Source organism: Panicum virgatum, chromosome 5N, assembly GCF_016808335.1.
Source record: "Panicum virgatum strain AP13 chromosome 5N, P.virgatum_v5, whole genome shotgun sequence".
Lineage (NCBI taxonomy): Eukaryota > Viridiplantae > Streptophyta > Magnoliopsida > Poales > Poaceae > Panicum > Panicum virgatum.
The window spans coordinates 11,726,866-11,752,939 of record NC_053149.1 but is presented as its reverse complement, the minus strand read 5'-3'; the positions used below and the strand labels follow the sequence as shown (position 1 = coordinate 11,752,939).

The window sequence follows — 26,074 nt, the reverse complement described above, 5'->3', positions numbered from 1 at the left end:
ACCCATGCCTGGCCCAACCTTTCAGCAGGGCCCAAAGCCCCAAAACAAGAACACACACTCGATTCCTGTTCATTTCTTGAGCTGCTGAGACATACAACCAAGAGCCAATTATTTCTTGCTCCGTGGTGACCAAAAGGAGGCCGTGGCTTCCTTCCAAGGCGGCGGCGACATTTTTTTTTCGAGCCCTGAAATTCATCTTTGGTGTTGCCCCAACAAAACTCTGAACTTTTTGTTTCAGACAATGAAAAGTCTGAATTTTATTTCAGTGCGTTTTCCAGCCCATGCCTGGCCCAACCTTTCGCGACAATAAATTTTCAGCAGGGCCCAAAACAAGAACACACTCGATTCCTGTTCATTTCATGAGCTGCTTAGACATTCAGACATACATCGAATTATTACTTTCCTGAGTGGCAGTGGTATATGTACATACAGTCATACAGTTGCAACTTTATACATGAGATGGGTAAACTTTCATATCTGCTGTACGCTAAACACAAATAGGTGCAGCAAAACCCAAATATACCACTCAGCAATGGAGCTCTGCAAGGGCATCACCAAAAGCTTCCCTCAAGCGGCTTCCTGCTGCTGCTCTTCACTCCCACCGCTGCTGCTGGCGCTGGCTGTCGCGGCACCGCCATCACCTGCCAACTCTCCATCAGGTGCTCCAGGGGTGCCGTTCATCTGCTCTGTTGTCGCCACAACGCGCTCAGATGGTCTCAGAACATCGGTGCTCGAGTGACCATCGACTGGCTGCGACTGCTGCCTTGGAACAGACCTGGGATGTCGGATCGCGGCCGCAGCTTCCGGCATGATGACACCTGGTGGCTGCGGGGGGACCCAGCGGCGCTGGAATTCCACTGCAGGGTCATCAATGGCATTGCCGGTGTGGTGATTCAAAGAAACCCCTTGGTAGTTGCTCCGCAAACTGAGGTTCTGTCGGTCATTGCTCATCTGGGGCTGGAATCCGTACCCTGGCCTCTGCACGCGCTGCTGGATCACAAAATTTCAAATTTAAGGCAACTACCTTCTACTAAGAAATGGAACGACACATGATTCAGTGTAGTCTTGCCACCAATTAGTTACGTCGCTCTGCTATAGGGACAACATGTTTTATCTACATTAAGTTGATGCATGAAATTCAAACACAAATATGGCATTCCTAACTCCTAAGTACTTCAGCATGATCCCAGGATTACCTCAGTGTAAGATCCAGAATATGATCCATAAGTGGGTTCAGGCAATGGCATGAATGAATGCCTCCCTGTTCAAGATAAACCATGAGTGAAGACATAACAAGTGTGACAAACCAAAAACCTTTGTCTGGGAGCTAAAAGAAATATCTTTGGTGGGTTCACTGTGAGATGGTACGCCACACAGTTCTTTACCTGGGTCAAAACTGCTGTTTGGTGGTGTTGGATACATATTAGTTTGCTACAAATAGAAACATTGTGTGAGATAAAAAAATAATATAAAGTTTTTGAATACTGCTAGAAAGGATTGGTAACTGCAAGTCTTCAAGTCGTACCGGAGAAGCTCTCCCTTGATAGTCAATCGCCCCTACACAGAGAAAATAATACCAATATGGTGAGAGCCGTGTTTGCACATAGCTATTTAAAGCCTAAAGTTTAATAAATTATTCATATATGGTCCAGAACTACAGGGGATTGAGATAAGCATAACCAGATCAAAATTTACAAATGATTCTGCCCAAAATGCTAATATAAGTTAACTATCTCTGCAGTTCAGTATGATGCATCACTCATTAAGTTTGACACTGTTATGGACAAGTTCTTTGGTGCCAAGTTCAGGCGCAGGTCCAAGGAGACGAGTCCTGGTTCGGTTTAGATATTTGTTTTGGTTTCTTAGTCGGTTGATAGTTTCCTTGAGGGACAGGTTAGCTAAATTAGGGAGGTTTGTTAGTTTCGGGCTCTTATAAGGAGCACGGCAGGATCTTTTGTAATCAAGGAAGAAGTAGAGGATCAATCTCAGAGCCTCCAGCGTGAGGGCGAGATTCCATCTACCTCAACCTACATCATTATCAATAAAGCCAGCAATTTAGCCATAACAGACACTGACCATTCCATGGTGCAGGCTGAACATGCTCTTCCAATAGGTTGTATTGTGAAAACCGATTCTCCCTGATATGATTTAATAAGGTCTCATTCAAGGATTTAAACACATTTGCTTGTGACTCAAATGCTTCCGTTAACTTCATAAGTACCTTCCTATCTGTAAAAAAGAGTTAATCATTCAGATAACAAAATTCAAATAACAATGTATATTGTACTGTCAAATACGATAAATTATCAAAAACAATTCTGGAACCTTCATCTTTCGAAGCAAGCACTTCTTGGTTTGTTCTAGCTATATCAGAAAAGGTTGATGCAGAAATGTTTATGGCTTCCCTAATTTCTTCGTAGAGATTGCAACTGAGTTCATCCTTCGCATTCTCATCTTCTTCAGCAACGACTGTACGGGTCCAAGATTTTAGACTAGGGATAAACCATTTCTGTGCAAAATTTACATGGAAATAAGTTAACTATCTGAAATAATTTTCTAAATAAGCTAGCACCTTCGCATAATCATCAGATGTACCTTGAGGGTTATGGCAGCACTAGCCCCCAAACCAAGAAAAAGACCTGCACCAAGGAGTGTGTTGACCCAGCTAAACTGTGCCTTCATATGTGGCGAAATAGTTCCAGCAGTGATAGAGCCAGTAGCAGCTTGTGGTTGTTCCGCATAAGGTTGCAGTGCATCAGATTGGTTGTGGTTGTTTGCTGGAAGAATCAAAGAAAACAAGACAATTACTAACAGCAGAATGCATCCTCACTTTTTCAGTCTATGGTATGATTCTCAACAAAAAGTTACGAGTAAAATGTACGGACTATCATCAACAACAAAAAATCATAGTTAGGCCTATGGATACATCAAGATATCAACATTTGAAATAAGTTGGCCACAAGTGCTACACAAGAAACAAGAGCAATTGCAATTGATGAAATGAAAGAACAGTGAAGTAGCTTCGTCAAGCAGAAACAGTTACTATAAGTTTCACGAGTGTTGTTTGTTTGTCAGTTATCCTGCCAAAGCTCAGAAAACAGGAAGTAAATCTTCAGTGTGCAGGTGGAAAGAAAATTGTGCAAGATCAAGCTTCGATATGATTTCTTACAAAATCTGATCTGGCATTTTGGTATCGACTTAACAACGATAGTATACTGATATCTGGGACTTTTTATAATCAGAAGATCCAAACAATACAGATCAGAAAACAGACACTGTATCTAGAACCATAGACTACCTTGTTGTGAACCAGCAGATGCAGTTTCAGTTCCATTTGGCTTAGGGTCCTACAAGGCATTAAGTTTGTTTAGAAACACTTGATCCTCTTTTCATCCACAGTAAACAGTAGGGGTAGCAGGAAAATAAAATCTTACAGGAACCCTACGAAAGGCTTCATCAATTTCTTCATTTGTAAGGCCTTTCTTTTCAAGGAAGGATCGCCTGTGGAATACGGGAGAACCCTTCACCTTCGGATGTGAAAGAAACTTAACAGCATTCTGTATGTAATCCTCCCTCACCGGCTGTGGAGCTTGAATTACCAGATTGTCGAAGGATTCAGTCCCACCAGAACTATCTGCAGCGCCAGAAAAAACAGAATGTACCATTATGTTTTGAGAGCAGTGGAAGCATAAGGCTTAAGCACAGTGAGCCGTAAATAAGAGAACAACACAAAGCCTCAGGGCTGCTACTTTGTCCACAGCATTCCATTTGCAGAAAGCTGCTTATAAATTCCAAACAGGAATCAAGTCATGTCCTGCAACCTACATCTCCTGATTTTTGTATAGGGCCAAGAAATGCACTGGTTCCAATTTGGTTTGATGCCTTGCGATATGATTTCTCAGCCTTGCAACAACCCGCAGCCGTTAGGCTGCTTTCCACAAAAGGGCATGTCAGGACTACTAGAGAAAAATATATGAGGATCAAGATGAAGATCTAATGGTCCAGATACATCAAGATATATGAGAAGCATCCAAGGGGAGTTCCGTTTAGGGAAATACATTCCCATCCCTTAAGTATTCCAAAAGCGTAACTTTCATCCCTTACATTTCAATTGGTGCAAATAAATCCCTTACTAATTAAACCGGTGCAGAAATCATTCCTACCTAGGCTTAACAACTGTTTGGTGCAACCTAACAATGGTTTAGCCGTTTAGGACATATAATTATTTGAAAATCACTGGTTAACCATGTCATAATTGCTAGAGTGAAATAAGCTTCTTCATGCACTTACTAATAAGAAATAAGGATAGATTCCTACTCAATTTATTCGTAGAGTTGAACAAATTATTATAACAGTCTGAAGGGAATAGGTTTTGTTAATTTTCCTGAAATTTTTTTTCCTTCCCCTTTATTGCCACCCAAACCCTTGCCAGCTGCCAGATGACACTAAACAATTGTTAAACCAAGGTGTGCATGATTGTGCACCGATTTAGTTAGTCAAGGGATTGAGTTGCAATAATTAGAATGTAAGTGATGAAAATATACTTTTTCCTTATGTTTATCACCAAATTACTGCACTTATGTTTACCTTTTTATTGTTGTGACCTCTAGGGTACATAAGCCCAGGATGTACTGTTTGTCTTGTAAGCTGAAGAATGAAAACAGTACTGTTTCTTTTTCTTACTTTCTTATTCTAGCATAGAACCCTAGTTCATCAACCTTTATCTGCACTTTTTCTCTGCAATTTCTTAGTTCTAGCCTACAGTTTCAGTCCGCGGGAATCCATTCTCTGTTGACCAATTCCACGAATTCGATGAATCCCTAGTCTTTTATTCCCTCCAGCCGGCAGCCGCAAGCTGCCGGATTCCAACAACGCCACAGGCACCATACACTCGCCGCCGCTAATACTCGACAGGATACCCATAAAATCCGCATCAGTGTTACTACTTAATTAATCAGGGAGAATTGAGAAATCAATCCGGCACTGGAGACCCCACGGCAAGGAAAGGCCACGGCTTGGCACAAGAATCGCAAGGAGAAGAGAGAGAACACCAAAGCTACGAAGGGTTCTGAGCTGTTTTCAACAATTGACGAGAAAGGAAAAGGATCTGACCTTGCGGCGCAGAGCTAGGAGGCTGCTCCGCCATCGGGGAACCTCACTGCGTGGATGGCGGGTGGAGGAACAAAAGCAACTCTCGACTCGAGGGACGAGTCGGAGGAGGACGACGCCGTGCGTAGGTCAGTCAACAGGTCGGTCTTGTGTCCTAAAACAAATTAACTATTGTTTTTCCTAAGAATCAAACAATTCAAATGTAACTAAATTTATATAAAAATAGTACTAATATTTATATTTTAAGTTAAATATTATTAAATTATTTTAACATTTTTTAGAGACATAAATATTAGTAAACTTTTGAAATTGTTTAATTTCTTGAGAAAGGATAATTGCATTATTTTTAGAAGGAAGAGAATATTCGTCACTGTTTGCTGTTCGATGCAAATTTTGGATTCACACCTAAAAGAAGCAAAAGCTGGATGATTTATTTACTCGTCTCAGAAAATAAGAATTGGGATTCACACAATCACACGTGCTGGTTCCTATCATCTTGACTACTAACGCAACATTGGAACAAGAACATGCGCTTCAATACAACTTTTTGAAGTTTTTTAAATAACAACATCTATCAAACTAGATAGTGAACTATAACGTATGAAGGTATAATGATATTAACATTGTCGACCGTTCGACAGGAACATCTCCCATCGTACATCTGGGTGCCAGTAAGGGTGTGTTTAGTAGCACACTGTAGCACTTTTTGTTTGTATTTAGTAATTATTGTCCAATCATTGACTAACTAGGCTCAAAATGTTCGTCTCGTAAATTAGAACCAAACTGTATAATTAGTTTTAAATTTTATCTATATTTAGTGCTCCATGCATGTTCCGTAAATTTGATGTGATGAAGAATTTTTTTTAGATTTTAGACTTTGGAGGCAACTAAACACCGTCTAAGTAGCGCCCTTAAATTTACGGTGGACCTGACAAAATTGTGCTCTTGTCAATAGTAGCGGCGAACTGTGGCAAAAAATTTTAGGGCACCTGTGGTGGCAAACTGCCAAAGTGGCCATGGAACGGGACGCCGCGTCATCATCCACAGGATTCGTCATCGTCGTGATAAATAAGAACTTGAGAAAGAAGAAAAAGGAAACCGATTTGGGTACTATGGTCGGAGCTCCAACGGGCCGGCGCCGCCTCTTACTCCTCAAAAGCCCACTCCGAATCCAAATATAGAAACCTAAATTTACGGCCCAATCCAGCAATCCTAACACGCGGAGTCGCGTACCACCCACTTCCCATTGCTCGATCGTTAGTGACCGAACTGCGAACTTGTGAGGACTGAAGATGTTTGGAAGTGATTTGGACCTTCATTTTTAATTTCCTAAAACTGTCAGGATTCAGAATACTCACGCTATCTTTTTGAACTTTTCTGAAGCGTGTTTATGTGGTTGAGTCCAAAGGCAGTAACTAGGTTACACTGGCCACTCGTAGTGTTCTCAGTTGATGTTTTTCAGTTCCGAACAAATACCCAATCGATTCAGACACACACTACTCATTTACTGCCTGCAAACGTATTTGCAAAGTGCAGCGAGTACCATAACAACTGAAATCGAGAGGCACAAACAGAGTTCAGGGAAGAGCTGAATTATATTACAGTTGCTGAGGCTCAAGTTTTCCATCACTCAAAGCAAATGGCATCCATAGATAATAACCGGAAGCTGCCTGCCTGCCTGCCTCTAATCTCTACATTACTCAAGGCATCAATGACGGAAATAATTTACCAACAAGAGTAAAGAAGAAACTAAACCATAGCATGCTAATGCCGCATAATAGAGGGCTAACGCGCGCATATAGAGAAACAAAGAAAACAAAGGAATTCGAAAAGAGGTGCATATTGTACATTGCATCGATGAACAAAGGCTGTATTCAGAGACTCATACTTTCAGAGATGCAGAGCGTCTCATGGAGCGAGGGAGGCACCGAAGAAGGCTCTGATGGTGGTGGTGGTGGTGGTGGTGGTGGTGGTGGTGATGGTGGTGGCTGTGGTGCGGTGAAGGTGGTATGTATGACAAGAACGATGGGTCCTCGTCAAGGGCTTCTTTGTAGCTCTCGAGGATTGCAACAATGTCATCAAACTGAGGTCTTTTGTCCGGGCTGGTCGCCCAGCACTGCATTATCAGGTGGCTTATTGCCACAGGGCATGAAGCAGGCAGTGGTGGCCTAGCATTCTGCACAAGGTTTATCAGTTAGAAGAAACTGATAGATGAATTTCAATGTTAACCGCATGGATACATAAACTCATGAAGATGAACATTGCCGCTGTGTATCAAGAGCCATACCTTCAATGCAACAGCAACAGCAGCCTGCTCAGAAGTCATGTCACTGAACGGAACCAAAGCGGTCAAAATCTCCCACATGACGATTCCAAAGCTGTACACATCAACTTTCCTAGTATGATGCTTCTCTTTGATCATTTCTGGAGCCATCCACCTGTAGGTTCCTGTAAACCCCTTGCCACTTCCACACTGTGATTCCAAGCATGAAATCCCAAAATCTGCCACTTTGACTGACATATCTTCTCCCAGAAGTATATTCTCTGATTTCAGGTCTCTGTGAAGTATACCCTGAGAGTGGAGGTAGCTCATCCCCCGAGCAATATCTAAAGATAACTTCAGCACTAATTCGATGGGAACTGAATGAGGCTCCTGCTGATGCAGATATTTACGAAGGGAGCCCCCTGCCATGTACTCGGTGATGATACAGAATACTGGTGGCTTCTTGCATGCTGCAACAAACTGAAAAACTAAGATATTAGACAAAACTGCATATCCAATAGAGTTTTAACAAAATGAACTCATAATTAACTAAAGGTGTAATATAGGACACAGCATGAAACAAATAACGTTTAAGTGATCATATGCAGCATGCCACTCAAGTTCACATAAGCTAATATATTTTGGTGATAGGTTCATCGAAAAAGAACTTGAAGAGATTTGCCAGCCATGGAATTGCAAATTTGCAACTTGCATCGGTATATCATTTGAATTCCCAAGCTTCCTCAGATATGTAGGCTTAACCGGTTAAGCAAACTTTCCCCATGTGACTTGTGGGGTCAAATGAACAAAGCAGTCACTTTGTAAAGCGAAAAGTTAGACTGATGTTTATTTGTACATGAACTATCACTCTCTGTGTCAATTCTCCCTTATGTATTGCTAGCAAGATACACTTTTCTCTACAAGCGCAAGCAACTAAGCTTGGATGTTAATGTTATCCAGAAAGACACCATCGTTTCCATAACTTGCCAAACAAGCATCTAATGGCATCACTTATGGTGCAGTAGATAGCATGATTGATCAAACAAGGATAACAATCTCAATATAACCATTGGCCCATGGATCTCTTAACCCAACATCATCACAATGAAGCCAAACACATCCTTCCAGCAAAAAGGTACCCCTAGATAGCGATTGAACTAATCATATTAGTCTAAATAATTAGTCTCTTTTTTTTCAACCCAATTGTGCATAATATTCAGATATTCCACCATTGACATATGAGATTAAATCCTTTTCACAGAGGGGATTCAAAGAATCAAAGAACAGCTAAATCAAAGTTTTTTTTGTCAATCAACATCTATAATTGAAGCAGTGTTTACGGAGTTCTCGATGTACTTAACTTTTACATGAACTGATGCAAGGTTCCACTAAATAGCAGTACAGATAGTGCCAGAAAAACATTCTGAAAACAAACTGATATCATTTGACAGAAGTGCTATTACCAACTAACAGCACTGCTTATGGATCAAAGGGGTTGATTATAAAAGATGAAAAAGGACACACAGTAGGGAAGATTTGTCTTTCCTGAACAATTCTACTGTCAAATTTTATGTTTTCTTCATAATTTCACTATCCCGAGCATCAATTTCATACTGTTCATTAGAAAAAGTTATCTCCATGTTTGTCAGGTCGCTGTGTAGGTAAAGCACAAATGGCCTCACACCAGAGGTATCTTATCTTTGCCCCCATCCCTCCACCAATCCAAGCACAGCATAAAGGGTTTAACTTTAATGTGAAGATCAGTTAGCCTAACAACTCCTACAGCCTGCTGCACGGATTGGATCCACAAAGGAACAATGACGTGGGACATGCAACTTAGACTGAAAAACGTGTTCAGACGAGCAATAATTCAGCATGTTGTAGAGATAACAACCAACCAAACCAAAAACTCAGCAAGCATCTTCATATCACAGGCGATGAATTTAGCTTCAGCTTAACGAATGCACAAAAATAGTTCCATACCTCAGATTCAGAATCCCCACCAGATTCCACTTTTCCCATGACAGTTTTTTTTGCCCTTTTTTTACAGGACCCAGGACAGAGTTTGTCACACTAGTGGCAAAGGCAAAGAGACATGACCCAAAATTGCTAAGATGGTTATCCGGCACTCGACTAAATCCATGACAACTCTTCCCTATCAATACATGCCGGACAGCAAAGCTGTCGGGGGGTTTAAAAAAAACCATGACAAGAACAATTGCGAGGTAAAAGTTAAAGATATCACTTTTAAATTTAGAAAATGTGAAAGAAAAAACACAGAAATAAGTTCATACCGAGATGATGTTGGGGTGGTGGAGACGGAGGAGGAGTGCGACCTCGGAGGCGAACTGGCGCTCCAGCTCGGTGGCAAGCGCAGCGTCCTCCTCTGGCTGGCTGACCATCTTGATGGCCACCTCACGGCCGGCGTACCTGCCGGAGTAAACGCGGCTGTGGCGACCTGAGGCGAACTTGCCCCGGATCTCCAGCTTGGACAGGTCGGCGCTCCAGAGCTCCTCGCCGCCGCCCCGGATCCTGGCGCCCGGCGGAGCTATCAGGTACTTGGACCACGACACCGCCTTCTTGTACTCGCCCAGCGACAGCCGCCGCTCCAGCCGCTTCCCCGGCCCGCAACCATTACCGCCGCCGCCGCTCTGCTTGAAGCACTGCAGGCTCTTCATCTCCCCCCCCCCCCCCCCCCCCCAAGCGACCGCAGCCTCGTCGGGGTGCGAATGGCGTGGAGAGTTTGGATGGATCTTTGAAGCAATGCGAACGAACCGAAGCGTCTGTGAAGATGAATCGCTTCTGGAGACTGGTGACAGAAATCTCGCACGTCTGAAAGGCTTCTTAAAATCCAAACTTTACGGCAGGAGGAGGAGGATTCGGTCTGGAAAAAGATTGGATTTCCGATAGAGCAGGGAATTTGGGGCGATCTGTGGCGCCTACATTTCTCTCACTGGCTGGAGCCGAACTCGCTCAGGGCGGCAGGAGATCGAAAGATTCAGTCCCGAAAGATGATTACGCATGGGATTGGAAACGGACGGAGGAGAAGATGCAAGGCAGATCGTTGCAACTGAGGAGGGGGCAGGGGGAGAGAGTGATGGCTTTGGAGTTTTGGTAGAGAGTAAGAAAGAGTAACATGCGATGCAATTCAGGGAGTTTTGTTGAGAGAGAGAGCGCTAGAGAAAGAAGATGGAAGAGAGAGACCCTCAGCGGAGGGTGTGTTTAGTTGGGGAAAAAATTTGGATTTGGTTATTGTAGCATATTTTTTTATTATTTAATAATTAATGTACAATCATAGATTAATTAGTGTTATTAGATTTATTTCGTAGGAATCAATTACACTATGTAATTAGTTATTATTTTATTTTATTTAATTTAATGCTCTATACATGTCTGAAAATTTGATGTGACGAATACTACGCAAATTTTATTGGGAACCAAACACTGCCACTACCGTAGGGAGGAGATGAATCATTATCCTGTCGACGGTTCAAGTTGGCTCTTATTTAGTTGTATCTAAAATTTCAAAACTTTACAAGATTTTCCATCGTATCGAATTTTTAAACACATGTATAAAATATTAAATATAACTAAACAAAATAACTAATTACGTAGTTTGTCTGTAATTTACGAGACGAATCTTTTGAGTCTAGTTAACTCATGATCAAATAATAATTACTAAATACAAACGAAAGTGCTACGATACCAAAATTTCAAAAAAAATTGCAACTAAACACGGACTTATTTATCCGGTGACGGTTTCTACTTGGCGCAGGCGCGCAGCCAAGCAGAACGAGACGAAGCACACATGTCCGTACGGACACAGGGCTCTCTTTGGTGGCAGTTTAACAGCGGTGGATATCTGAAGAAGAAAAACGCGTTTCTTCTCACACTTGATCCCAAAAAATTAGTTCCCAAAAAGTTTCTTCTCACACTTGATCCCAAAAAATTAGTTCCCAAAAAATTGCTACCGTATCTGTCACATCGAGCACATGCATAGAGCATTAAATGCAGTTAAAAAAATAATTAACTACAATGACGAGATGAATCTTTTAAGCCTAATTAATCCATAATTAAATATTAATTAACAAATAACAACGAAAGTGCTACAGTACCCAAATGCAAAAAAAAACATAAACTAAACACAGCATAAAAGATGCCGCTGTTTCTATTTGCTTCAAGTATATAGTTCCACTTGAAATTATGAGGTCGTTAGTGAAATTCACTAATAATGCCTATATGGATTCTTTAAAAACATACGTGTTGAGGAATTTGAACTAGCTTGGTTGGTTGAGGACTTGGTGTAGTTGTTCAGCGACATCATCCAAGTGCAAATCCTCATCAAGTGATTTTGGGTGATTATGTTTCTTCTTAGGGGTGTCAATTAATGACCCTGAGGTGCACCTCTAATTTTATTTAGTTTAAAATTTTGTACTATCTCTCCAAAATCAGATCTCATTTTGAAAAATTAATACAAAATTTTGAAGTAAAAAGAGTTGGAGGTGCACCCAAGGATCACCAATTTGCACCTCTATTTCTTCTTAATATAAATCCACCTTGTTCTTTTTAGGTTAATCTTTTTCCCCTAAAACCATGCGATGATAATTCGAGATCTGTTACTTCACTTGCTCCATCGAAGCTTTCCTTCAACGCGAGAAGAAGAAACGCAGGTACCATGAAAGCAACAAATATTTCAACGTCGTTCAAATCATAGGGTGTGTTTAGTTCACTTTGTATTTTGTGTTTTTCAAAGGAATCTTCAATATTTGAAGTATTAAATGTAGACTAATTATAAAACTAATTACATATCTCGTCTGTAAACTATGAGACGAATCTAATGAGCCTAAGTGAAGGATTATTAGAGCATGTTACTGTAGCATTACTGTAGCAATCTGGTGTCTAATCACATCCTAATTATGCTCATTAGATTCGTCTCTCGATTTACAATCTATTTTTGTAATGCGATTTATTTTTTTACTACATTTAGTACACCATGCAAACGATTTACAAAAATATTACGTTTTGAACACGGCCATAGTCATGGAGCAACAAGGCAAAGGCAACATGGTAGGCCCGTATAGCTATTTGATTCCTTAGAGTAGTGTAATGATGGCCTGCATTTGTTTAGTCCTTAACGTCTTGATCCATCATCTAGTGTTTCCGTGTGAGGATTAACAGGTAATTAGAATTTGGTTCCAACCTGACTGCTCTAAATAGTGTAAAAGGACTTGGTTTCATCGTCCGGCGGCTACGTGAAAGAGACACCTTGTTATGTGCTTCCCTTTTTCTACGTCACTCTGAAAGCGAGCAACGCAAGATGACAGTTAGCAGAAAAGTAGAAGAAACCATTCTTTTTCATGATAGGATCATCCAATCATCAAATTAAAAAACGTGCAATTTTCTCAAATAATCTCGTTATTCCAAATAAATAAATATAAATCTGTTTGGTAATAAAAGTAAAACATAAAATAGATGATGTTGGGTATGAATTAATGAGATGAAGAGCGCATGCATACAGGCAACGTTCATTTGGCACTATCTACTTTGCCATTGCTGGATTTGCGATTTTCTGATGATTGGTCCGCGCATTTCGTTTTGCGGCTCTAATTTTATTTGAAAAATAAGGCATTCATGAATTCCTATTTTACCCCTGCCACAACTCATTCGGGCCGGTCCTCACTGGCAGCAGGTAGGGTTGCAGCTATCCGGTAGCTAGCTCCTAAAACCGAGTGCCACATGCTGATGGTATGGCATGGAGGACGCCGACAGTGCGCCCGGAGTCTGGAGGTGGCGTGGTTACATTAGGTTTGTCTCGATGTACAGTTTTAAATATCATAGTTATTAAAATTAGAAATTAGATAGTACTTATTGCAGTTGGTTTTTTACTTATTGCAGTTGGTTTTTTTAGTGATGGAACTTCTCTCAATATCGGCAATTTTGTATTAAACTAAACCTCTCAGTGAGACTGGTCTTACACCCATGATTGGGAGAACAATTCCTGCCGACCCCTTTTTAGGGCAATTTCGACCAATACTAAGCACGTGCCACATGGAATATAAAACTGCAGATTTTTCACATTCTTCGGTTTAAGTTTCTGCATTTACAAACTAATTCTTCTTCAAATAGTCGATGTCCATAGGTCATGGCTTGTCTGTGTTTTTTTATAAAAAAAAACAGATCAAGCGTGGGCGGTATGAAGTGTTGGAGGAATCGAATCTTAGGTTAGTTATACCGTACCACAAATGTGACTCCTGATTTTTTTTTCACTAGGCAAGACCACAGAGGGGCCGCCGGTGCCACCAGAGGCGGCCTGGGACGCGCCGCAGAGGGGCCGCGCCCCAGCGTGCAGGCGCCCGGGCTCGAACCCGGGCGGGTGCGCTCCCCAGCTGGGAGTCGCACCAATCGAGCTACGCTCGGTCTGCAATGTGACTCCTGATAGACCCCCAACGGACTTGAATAAGGCATATCTCCATCTCCATTATCATCATCGTCCTCCTCCTCCGGGGTAGCATATACATTAACGAGAAGATGCAGCTGGTAGGGGCCCACCGGTTACTGTACGCTAGCGCGTAACAGCAGCAATATGATCAAATGACTAATGATCCGTCGATGGAGGTGTGTGTACGTGCGTACACGAGGGAGGCTGTAACACCCTGTCTTGCGGACAGTCCGCTTGGCACGGCAGACGGTCCACGACGGCTCTGTTTCAACCACTTCGTGACCGAGGTTCGTCGGTCGCCGCCACGTGCCAGCCGTCGAGCCTATTCCCGGCCATCCCGTATGCCGCATTGAAGGTGGGCACATCCTCTCCACCCACCCGTGCCCACTCCACTCGTGCCCACTCTCTCTCTCTCTCTCAGTTCACTCCCCCTCCTTCGCGACGCCATGGACAACGCTTGAGCGACTCCCGTTCGCCGGCCGAATCCGCGCGCTCCCCTCCATGGATTTCAAATCTACCGCACTCAAAACTCAACCACCTCCCTAGCTTCCTCCTCAACCCCTCCAACCACCGCCACAACCCCCCACCTCGCCGGGAATCTCGGATTCCCCGGCCGTCAGTTCGAATTTCACCCAAACTCGACCTCACCGTGGAACTCCATCGTCCGGGCACCGTTTCTTTTGTCCAAGGGCTCAAATCGACTATAAGTGAGCCACTCATGCTCGTGCTCCCCTCGTTCCTCCTCGTTCACGTTGTTTCCACACACGTTCTCGACGAGGTCATTTTACCGCCACGGGCCGCACATCGCGGACTAGGTTAGGCTTGATTTCTTAGCGTGCATCACCCATGCCCATATGTGTCTCGTCCAGTAGATGGTGTAGTGCTAGCCTCGCCGTCGGTCGGGCCACCGTCAGCGAAAACGGCGCGCCGCGCTGCCGCGCCGGCCTCACTGGTGGCGGCGCGCGGTGTTAACAGATATGAATCGCGGACGGTCCACCTAGGAGGGCCGGACAGTCCGCATGTCAGATTAGAAGTTGTCCAGAGACGTTGTTGTCTCTGATGGTTTCGCAGAATTGAACTGCGGACGGTCCGCTATTGGAGAGCGGACAGTCCGCTGTAGAGTTCGAGATTTGTCCAGAGACGATGTTGTCTCTGGTGGCTTTCGCAGGGTTGAACTGCGGACGGTCCGCTATTGGAGAGCGGACAGTCCGCCGTAGAGTATAGAATTTTGTCCAGAGACGTGGTCGTCTCTGGTGGGTTGGTAGAGTGAACCGCGGACGGTCCGCCAAGGAGGGTCGGACGGTCCGCCGTAGAGTTTAAAAATTTGTCCAGAGACGTCGATGCCTCTGGTGGTTTTGCAGAGTTGAACCGCGGACGGTCCGCTATTTTGGAGCGGACAGTCCGCCCTATAGTTTTGAAGTTTGTCCAGAGACGTAGTTGGGTATGGTGGGTCTGCGGACAGTCCGTAAGACATTTCTTTTTTAAAGTATAGTGATTGTATAGTTTGAGTTGCATTCAATCATTTCATATGTATTCGTGTAACATCCGCAGTTGAGGACACCGTGTATGAGGTGATTGCGGCACCGCAGGAGCAGCCAGAGCAAGACCAGAAGGAGAGGCGCGAGAACCCGGCCCATGGCCCGTCTGACCCTAGCTCTGAGCAACCGCCTGGAGGCAAGCCCTGGTGCATAACCTTTATTTCAAATTATGCAACAATATATAAATATATATATATATATATATCTTGTGCATTAAAGTATAGGAGTTGAATGGAACCTTAGATGCATAACCCTTAGGTACCATGAGTTCTATACTAGAATTTGTCAGACGATAGATGTGCTATGCTATATTGAGTTCGGTAAAAGTCGAGTAATTTCCTGTTACTCGCGAGATATAGGGTGTCTCTATATTTCAGCAATACAAGCTACTGAATTCAAGAATGAAAGGAAATGGAAGTGGGGACCGGGCGGAAAATGTTTAGTCCGTCTGTGTCGATTAAGGACCGATCCGTTGTTGGCAGTGCTAATCGGGGATTGAACTGTACTAACCGCATGCCGGGAGTAGGAGGTAGTCGAAACCGGTAAGCCTAGTACTGACTCGCGTCGAAAGTACAGAACTTCATCACCACCCCTTATGGCGAGTCGGGTAGTCGCGGAGAATTGGGATGCATGTATTTATTTTTGGTGGTCTCTCGTTGAGCCCAGCTGACTATATGTAGGTGGGGCGGTTCTGTAGTTCGAGGCGGGGAGGGGAATGGTTGGCTCGTATCGTCCGACGGGGCAAATACGTGTCGTGTTGGTTAGGTCAACCTTGCAAGGTTAAATCGAATCGATTCGCCGTGTCTCGCAGATATGAGGGCCTCGATCTCTCTGTCGCCTCGTAGAAATGAATTAGAAATATTAGTGATAAATGATGGAACTATTTTGAATCATTATTGTAATGTTCCAACATGATTGTTTTAGATATGCCAACATTAGATGAGAGTCTTTCTATATAAAATATGTGGCTAAAATATTGAAAGTAAGGATCCAACTATTGATGTTTTTCTGCAAAACAACCCACTAGCCAGAAAGCCGTGCATGTCTAGATAGTGGCTATGTATACCCATAGTCGGGTAAGCCTTACTGAGTATTAGTTGCTCATGGCTTTTGTTGAAACATATTTCAGGACACTCAGACGTAGACTTCTGTCCCTGCTGCGTTAAGTTCATCCGCCGGGACGTAGAGGGATGGGAGGTTGTGGAGGCAGACACTTAGTTAGGGGTCTCCCCGGTGTACACTTGTGGTAGTTGAAGGCATTTTCCCTCTGTTCGAACCGGAATTTCAGTAATGTAAAGTTTGTAAATTATGTATGTATTCAAATTTGGTTTGTAAAACTTATGTCAAAGTCTTGTGGATATTACTGTATTTTTAATTATATGTCGTGCTTGTACCATATGCGCTCATCTTCGCGTGGGACTATCGGTGTTGTTTCGATCGGGACGTGTGCTGAGAAAGGACTGTCAAATTAAACCATTAAACTAATACGTCCGATGTGTTTAAATGACAACCATTACGTTTAATTGAGAGTTTTAATTTGGTGGTTGCGTCACAGAGGCCACACGCCAGGCCGGCACATGGTGATGGAGAGCGAGAGGGGGTGGTGGTCCCTGGACCTGGCCTTGTTTTTTTTTGTCTTGCCGGGTGTCGGACACCCGGACTTGGACCACCACCCGTCCGTAACTCCGTAGCATACGGAAGGAACGGAACTCGGCGTACGTTGCTTCCCTCCCTGACCAGGTCCATCATTAATCGTGCTCACTTCCGGTGCGTTTCGCCGTTTCTTCTGAATCCTCGTCATGTACCTTACCTATCAACTTTCGTCTTTTTTTCGTTTCTCAATGATCTTTCGCCGCCACCGGTGGTTCGTCGTTGTAATAAGGTTTTAACCGTTTGTTTTAAGTACTGCTGTGTGCTGATTCGGTTAAGAGATCGTGATCCTGTTACAGTAGATAATCAGTTTTTGTATGTGACCGAGTATTTTTTTTAAAAAAATAGCATATTAGGTTCATTGCATTGTGATGGAATCTATTCACCTTCGTTTGAGTCACAAATTCAGAACGGTTACTCGTATTCATGGCTAGTTATTTTTTCATTAATAGGGGACATTCTCATCGACAATATCACGTGGTGTGGCGGCTAACTCCTTCAATCCTAAAATATGCCAACTCAGTCTCATAGACATACTTATTTCTTTGCGAACATGTCTGATCACGTATTTTATTAAGAGGCTCGTAGACATACTCATAATCGTAGAGTGTCGTGCATTACAAGGATAAGTATGTATATGGGCATTTGCATCTAACTATGTTTTGGGAAAAAAATTATTGCTTAATTATTAAACTTTGGGTTCACCTGTTATCAGTGGCGGAACTAGGATTGAGTTGAACCCCGGGCCGAGTTTTAAATATAGTTGTGACAAAAACCAGATGTCGACAAACTCATAGTTCAAAAGATACACGAGAACATAATGGAAGTTCAAAAGATACACGAGAACATAATGGAAAGATAGAAACACACAACAAGTGTCATCGCGAAGTAGTATATTTATTCTTCTTCAGCAATTTTTTAGGCTTCTTCAGCAATTTTTTGGGCCGAACCCCGGGCCATGGCACGGGTGGCCCGGGGTGTACATCCGCCACTGCCTGTTATTAGAAAGACATAATTTGAATGCATTACAAAAAGAAGTTAATCTCCTCTCTTCCTCAATCAATCAATATTGCCCGTGTATATCTTGATAAAATATTTCTTTTTGTCAAGTTCTTGGAGACGGATGTCGTTATCTCATCCTTCGATGCGCAACATCCCCACCCATCATGTGCAGCTTTCGTCTTCAAACTTCCAACCAATCACATGCAGGATGTTTCATAAAGCCCCTTTTTCCTAATATAAAACAATATCCGGCTTAAGAATATAAGAACGGGACGGTTTGCGCGTAAAAACAGATTATAACTATTTCAGAAGAATAAAAAACTTCCTATAAAAAAAAGAAGAAAAAACTTTAGTGTACTACGTACGTATCAACCTGATGATAACAAATATGACCAGCTGCTGTGGGGACCAATGCAAGTTAAAATAGCTAAAAACTAGTAGTGCACATAAATCTCCAAGTAGTGTACAGTGTGGTGGGAGGGGCTTGTACAGTTGTACGTACCACCACTAGAAAAGCATGCAGAAGAAATTAAACCAAGTTGAGTTCAAGTAGGCGCACGGTATCATGTGACATGATGATTTTGCTCCCAAACTCCAAAGTAGCAGATGATTTTTCCCCCTTGTTATACTCGTCACTAGAGGACTAAGAGGAGAGAAGCGGTTCGTTCATTTTCCTTGTAAAAGATGAAAATATGGTTAGTGTGCAGCTTTGATAAATATTAAATAGCTAAACAAATTGCAAAATGTCATTGCAAAAGAACCAGCAGAGCTGAAATACCATCACAATGAATATATAACTTCAAGAGCGAAGGGGGCGGATCGGTGGAGCACGGGATCAAGTGGAGGATGAAGCGCAAGCTTGTGCTGGCCTGCAGCACCCGCTCCCTTCTCTTAGAGTAAGGTTAATAATACAATCGTATGTTGGCTTCAAAGATTTTTACGGTCTACCTCTTAGCTCACTTGTATAATAGTTAGTCCTTCATCATTAATATATGACCCATTTTTTCCTCTCACAAAATTTCTTGATTCTTGTGTTAAAACTATCTGTAAGTTTACAGTCTGTTTCTCATCTCTCTTCTCTCTTTTCCATCTCAATATTTAACCTGCTTAACGCCTCTTATAATACTTAACTCTTAGCCAGCTGACGAGGCTTTATAGATGGTGGTAGTCCACATCCTATGCTGATTTTTTCCACCCTAGCTACTAGTAGCTAGCAGATTGTGCGAACTAGCACTTAGTGAAGTACGTATTCCTACAGTGCAAATGGTAAATCTCTATCCTATCCTATGCTTTCGTCAACTTCTGCGGATATTTTTCACCCTAGGTAGCTAGCCTTTGTTTAAATGGTAACTTATTCTAACTTTTCTAGAGAGTAAAAATATTTTAAATTTGAAGAAATCTATACAATAAAATACTAACATTTACGATACCAAATAAGTAATTTCATTGAATATACTTTTATTATTATATATCTATTTGGTGCCATAGATATTTGTAATCCTGTATATAATTTCGATTAAATATAAAAATAGTTTAACTCTTTTATACTAATTGGAACGGTAGGGGGTACGTAAATAAGCAGCAGTTCTGAAGTACCGTGAACTTGACACCACGATTGGCTGATTCAGTAGCGGTCGAATAGAGCGCAGCCACGCGGAAAGCGAGCGAGAAACATGGGGCGCGAGGAGTGTGACCTCTGTCCACCGATTGCGCCGTGTGCGCTTTGCTGTCTCCTTTCCAGAAAGGCCAAACGATCACCGTTGGCCCCGGTCACGGTCGCGCACGGATCGCTTTCGGATCGGACGCGCTTGAGCGAGAGAAAGCCGGAGCAGCAAAAGTGCAGGGGCGCCCGCCGGCCGCCCGGCCTGATCTTTTCCCATCATCAGCAAAGCGACCCGTTAATGCTTCTGCTCGCTGTTGCGTTGTTTCTGGCTGACGGTGCCGGGATGGGATCCATGATGAGTGATGGTAGCTAGCTCAAGGTCACGGGAAGACCGGCGGCACTTTGAATGGAGGGAGGGACGCGCGGCGGCGGCGGCGGCGATGGCGACCGATGTGCAGAGCCGAGGAGATGAATGTGCTTGGCTTGGCATTTTGAATTGTGTAGAGGAGTGATATAGTTGATGCAAAATGCTACCAAAATTTTCCCAATCGACTCCGCTGGCTTATTAGTTACGAGGGGTGTTTCAAATTTGCATGAATTGCAGGAACCTTCCGGTTTGGATTTTTGCTAAAATTCAGGGTGTATTTAGTTGGTGAAAAAATTTGGGTTTTAGTACTGTAACATATTTTGTTTGTTACTTGATAAATAATGTTCATTATAAATTAATTAGGTTTAAAAGATTTAGCTTCTACTAATTAGTTAGACTGTGTAATTAGTTATTTTTTGACTGTATTTAATATTTTATGTATGTGTTCGAAGATTCGATGTGATGGGTACTCTGCAAAAATTTGACCTGAAACATTTGTCTGAGTTGGTGACTTTCTTCTTGTGCTCGAATGGCAGTAGGGAATCGGAATATCCGGCGGCTGCATGTGCAAAAGCGCAACGCGATGGTCACGTTTAGACGGAAGTTGACAGGTGGAAGACGAGCCCAGAGGACGGAGGGCTCACGGACTGAACAGACAGGGGGGCTTTGCTTGCCCTGCCTCTGCCGTCTGCCCGCTCACGCGCCACCACCGGCCTAGCAGCTACACGCCTACACCACCGATCAACGGCTACTTCTCGAACCCCCCAAAGCGATCGAGTCGGTTGTTTTTGTTTAAGCAAGCTGTTTAGGACCCATTATTTGTTTGATGCTTGATTACTAGCAGCTGGGTGCTCCGTACTCGGGATGTGATGATGACCGGTGATGGTGGTTTGGTTTCCTGCTGCTCCGATCGAACCACGTACGGCACACGTATCTCGGCTCTCGCTGCACACGGATAGCTTGCTGCTACTCTGTTCTCCATCCAGAAAGGCTCCGTCTGGTTCCTCCTAGGCTTTCCTAGCGCTACCAGAGAATTTTATATGTATGTAGTATTAAATAAAATCTATTTATAAAATTTATTTGAAATGAGTGTAATTTTTTGCGATGAATCTATTAATATTAATTAATTAATGATTGGCTACAATAAAACTATAGTAATCATTCTCTAATCATACGGTCAAAGACTTCATTAGATTTTACTACCTCTAATTAATGGTCAAATTTTGCTACAGTAACATTTTTTAGATAAAGAATGAAACATCGGGCCTCTACGTCCGCAGATGTACACAGCCAATTATTACAGAGTTTGTCAAAACACAAAAAGAGCAAGACCAGTCTCTAAGACGAACAAAAGAACTAAAACAAACGATAAAAATGCTTCCACCCTCCATTGGACAGCTCCAAAGCAATCATCTCAATATTTTTGCTCATCAAGGAGAGTGTGTTCTTGGCTTGCTCATCACGCTGCAGCTGCGCCCAGAGATGTAACCAGTACGTCCTCCTGAAGATAACCTGTAAAATTGAATTAACTTTGATTTTGTTAAAAATAGTATCATTTCGACATCGCCAAATGGCCCAGCATACAGCAGCGACCCCAATCCAAATCAAATGTCTAGTCTTTTTATGTTGATTATTAAACCAGGTGCTAAACATATGGCTTTGATTTTGCTACAGTAACATGTGCTATAAAAACTAAACAGGACCCAAGTTCATTTGGTTCTGCATTGCACACAGCATGTGAACTGCTGAACTTTGCAAGAGTGATCCTACTGCTAATAAAAGTCCAGTGCTCATCATCGATTGCCACTGCAACTTGCAAGCGCATCACGATTACACCGGACTCTGAACTCCGTCGTCAGGCAAAGCTCCGACAGGCCATTTCGTTCAATGATTTTCCATTGGAGGTGGGTGGTGAGCCTGTGGCTGTGTGGCCTGTGGGCCAGCGGCGACAAGTACAGTACGGCGCTAGGTTGGCCGATCTGGACGCGAGCATCTATCTGATGAGGATGACCCAATTCATTTCGTGAATAGGTTTTTTTATAATTTTTTTTGTACAAATGAACTCTAGGGTCGGCGTCATAAACTGTGGCGCCGAACTAACACGTCTCGGCGCCACAAATCATGGCGCCGAGGTGCCACGCACGCACAATCACCTGGCCAACCTGGCATCCGATGTGGGCCTAGGCTCGGCGCCGCAGATCTTGGAGCCGATCCGACGTGGGCCTAGGCTCGGCGCCGCAGATCTTGACGCCGAGCTCGGCGCCTTAATTTGTGGCGCCGAGCTTGGCGCCATATATACCCCTTTCTTCCATTCTTCCCGAGCGTCTATCATTTGTTTCCCCTTCTCGGTTTTTATCAGAACCTTCACTCGCCTAAACGAGAAATTTAACCTTGGGAAGTCCGATTAAAACCATAGATCTACAACAGCAAGGTACCCGAATGTATCCTCGATGTCCTCTTAATTTTTGACGCATGAATTTTGTTTCGAATAGGTGCATTGTTGAAATAAATATTCGTCATTAGAGCCACTACACCAAAACCCCAATGTCTTCCTCGGGATCAACCTACATTCCATGGAGCAAGCATGAAACAACCATACCTGAAGGAACTGATGTGTCAATGTGTTTCTGCGGTTCGTTGTGCAAGTTAATGAAATCAGATGTTTTAGGCGATGATTACGGAATGAGGTTCTTTATGTGTGCGAACTACGAATATGATCCACCTAAGCGATACGGCAAAAACCAGGCTAAGGTAGCACGACAACATACGCTTTTTTCCTTTGTGACCTAACATTGTGTTATGATTCTAACTTTTGTTGGACATAGTCTCCTCCGCCTCTTTGTGATTTTGTGCAGTGGTTCGACACCGTGCAGTCGCAGCAGGCAAAGGACTTTGTGGAACAACAAGCAAGGTGGGCTGCGGAACGTTGGCGCCGAATGAAGCACGAGAAACGGCAAGAGGAGAAGCGCAAGAAAAAGCAAAAAGATATCCGTAAGAGGATGGAGGAGGTGGATCGTAAGGCGGCGGCGGAACGTGAAGCTGACAGGGAGAGAAAGAGAGAGAGGGCACGTCGTGCGAAGGAAGCCGGGCCCGAAGCAATTAGCAAGGGCAAATATCCTCGGTGCACTCAGTAGAGTACAACCATGTAATCCCGGCATTTAACATTCCCTAAGGCATGGTAGATTTAGATGCAACAAGAAGTTACCTTGTCGCGTGCACATGCCAATGCAGTTAGTTGTTTATGTTTTCTGTTGAGAGCTTGAATCTGTGTCTTGTAACTTTTAGCATTAATTTGCAGTTCTAGCCAGGAATCTATTGAACCTTCGAACTTGCCTTTAATATTTTCGGACCTTTTCAGGAGACTAAAATACTGTGAACCACACATCAAATATAACGGTAAGTATTAAGAACTGAAAACTGCATTACACAATGTAAACCATCGGAATTACATCATAATACAACGTTAATGAAACACACATCAGACATGCAGTGGCATGGCAGAACCCGTTGCAAACTACGGTAAACAGATTCTGAACTAACCTAACATGCCTTAGGTAATTTAAAAAAACACAACAAACACAACGATGCAGCATGTCGTTACCCTGCAACTGGGGTACCCACTCCTACTGTGCTAAGGAGCTGAGCAGCCGGACCCCTGGGGTCCGGCTCCATCTCACCGGACCAACGGTCCCGAACCCGCTTCCCGCTCGGGGACGGGTCCGGTGTCACCACGTGTCCCAGAGGTGAAAATGATCAGCACATGTGGCTGCGGACCCGGACCCCCGCAGGTGGGTCCGGGACCTCCACGTGCCTATCCGGACCCCCGTGAGCTCTCGGCTCAGCTAGCTGCTCGGGAGGGGTCCGGAGCCGCCACGTGTCACGCAGACGCGGGCGCGGGCGCAAGCCTTCCACTGGAAGCTCCCTCACCCACCCGCATTAAGTGCAAGCGGTTGAGGCATGCTCTACTGCCGCTGGGTACGGGGCAGCTTTTGTCAGTCCACACTGTGGATCGCCAGCCCTCCTGCCGCATTAAATGCTGGTGGTTGGGGCGTGCGCTGCTAGAGCAGGGCATCGGATACCCACTCACGGGTTGGACAGGCGTGACATGACAACATGGTAAGCAGTGTCTCAGTGCCGCGTGAGTGGGCGACGAGTCATGATGACAAGCTACTAACTGGAGCAACAGTGCACGCTGCTACAGTGGACTGAGTCAGTAGTTCGGCGCTTCATCATGACCTCGACGCGCGGCTCCAAACGCTAGACTCTACTCCGACAGAACAGCTCAAGACCATCCCTGGTCAGAAGCTACGCACGGAAGCCGACGACAAGATCTCCGGATCTGAGGCATTGAAGGCCAAAGTGTAGTTTATAATACATCGCCGGGCCCACCTGTCGGGGCCCCGCTCAGTGTATGTGCTCCCCTTAGACATATAAAAGGGAGAGCACGCCCGCTAGAACACAGGTTCACACAGACTCTCCCGAGATCCTTAGACTCACTCTGGACTCAGCACTAGTCACACACGGGCGCTCAAGCTCTCGGGCACAAGCAATACAGCACTCAGTGGACGTAGGGTATTACGCTTCGGCGGCCCGAACCACTTAAACGCTGGTGTTCAATGTGTTCTACATCGAGATCGAACTAAGCGCAGCTACCCCTCGAGTTCATACTCCCTTAGGGCTTAGGCAGGTGTATTCCGCCACCCGGCTGTGGGCTTGCACACCTGGCGTTGTCCGTGGGGAAGCCCGCTCCGGCGGTACCTCTTGACTAGGGTACCCCCTCTTGCTGTGTCAAGACTCGCGTAGTTATCCGTAACTACGCCCTTAGGGGCTGAGCAGCCGACCCCTGGGGTCCGGCTCCATCTCATCAGACCAACAGTCCCGGACCCGCTTTCCGCTCGGGGACGGGTCCGGTGGCACCACGTGTCCTAGAGGTGTTGCTGTGTCTAGGCGAGAGCCTCGTAGTTATCCTTGACTACGAGCTGACGGCCTGAGCAGCCAGACCCTCGCGGTCTGAGGCCCTTCTCACCCGGTCAGCGGCCCCGGACCCGTCCCTTGCTAGGGAAGGGTCCGTAGTCGCCACGTGTTCCGGAGAAGGGAACGCTTAGCCAAAACAGCCGGGGGCCCCGGACCCCCCATGGGGTCCCGGACCCCCATATTCTATCCGGACCCCTCAGCGGGGAGGGAACAGACACCCCGCTTGGGGGGGTCTGGAGCCGCCACGTATTCGCAGGCACAGGCACGCGCACGGCTGCGAGGCTTCTGCAGGAAGACTCGCCCACCTACCGCATTCATTACGGGAGGTGTTAAGTGCGCTCTACCACAGTAGAGCCCGAGGTGATTTTTGCCAGGCTGTACTGTTGATCGCGCGTTACCGAGGCGCACAGTGCAGCCGCTGGCGCCACCCACGCCACGCGCGTCAGTCTGCAACGCCAGTTAGACACGACATCTCGGCGACGGAGTATTATAACGCCTACGCGGTAGACCCAACAGACTACGCCGCAACCTACACCACCTCAATGGGCACCTCGCCGATGGGACATGTGAAGACCCCCCCCCTCGGTCAGAGAGTCTATAGGGCGATGAAGCGTATCCGGCAAGAGATTCACAAAGCACTGTTAATGTCTTTCTCGTGGTATACTATACATCCTCGTTGGGCCCACCTGTCGGGGTCCAACACCTGTGTACGCGCCTCCCTTGCGCTATAAAAGGGAGACGCCCGTTAGAGTAGAACTCAAGTCGAAACAGGGGACTTGAGGAGAGGATAGACTCATCCACAGACACAAGAGCAATACAACTCTCAGTGGACGTAGGGTATTACGCTCCGGCGGCCCAAACCACTCTAAATCCTCGAGTGTTCTTGTGTTCTTGCTTCATGAGAAGATCTGGGTAATCGCTTGCACTTCCCCGAGTAACCACCCTCTGGGATTAGGCGGGTGCACTATGCCACCCTGCTGTGGTCCTCTTTCTAGAGCCGCGACATCTGGCGCCGACCGTGGGGACGCGCAAGCATTGGCCAGATCTTCACTCACCTCCTGGCTTCTGAGGTTGAGGTCATCCTCTGCAACGACGACGGGAAGATGAAGAGTGGCACGGCATCACCTAC

At 44.7% G+C, this 26,074-nt stretch overlaps 2 protein-coding genes across 3 annotated transcripts; both read right to left on the bottom strand.

Annotated features, from left to right (window-relative positions):
- Positions 1-332: 332 nt before the first annotated feature.
- On the bottom strand, positions 333-5,271 carry LOC120674040 (peroxisomal membrane protein PEX14-like). 2 transcript variants are annotated; one of them, XM_039955102.1, is made up of 10 exons: positions 5,113-5,271; positions 3,435-3,634; positions 3,299-3,347; positions 2,596-2,777; positions 2,326-2,509; positions 2,077-2,229; positions 1,526-1,557; positions 1,386-1,431; positions 1,197-1,261; positions 333-990 (listed from the first exon to the last, which is right to left on the bottom strand). In XM_039955102.1, exons 1-10 carry the CDS (start codon positions 5,144-5,146, stop codon positions 568-570), a joined length of 1,368 nt encoding a protein of 455 aa, XP_039811036.1. In that variant the 5' UTR covers positions 5,147-5,271; the 3' UTR covers positions 333-567. The 2 variants fall into 2 exon arrangements, with proteins under 2 accessions (XP_039811036.1, XP_039811037.1); XM_039955103.1 differs by having other exon boundaries at positions 369-987; positions 5,113-5,270.
- Positions 5,272-6,685: 1,414 nt separating this feature from the next.
- LOC120674301 (serine/threonine/tyrosine-protein kinase HT1-like) lies at positions 6,686-10,581 on the bottom strand. Its single transcript, XM_039955469.1, has 3 exons — positions 9,667-10,581; positions 7,397-7,852; positions 6,686-7,285 (listed from the first exon to the last, which is right to left on the bottom strand). Exons 1-3 carry the CDS (start codon positions 10,048-10,050, stop codon positions 6,992-6,994), a joined length of 1,134 nt encoding a protein of 377 aa, XP_039811403.1. The 5' UTR covers positions 10,051-10,581; the 3' UTR covers positions 6,686-6,991.
- Positions 10,582-26,074: the final 15,493 nt, after the last annotated feature.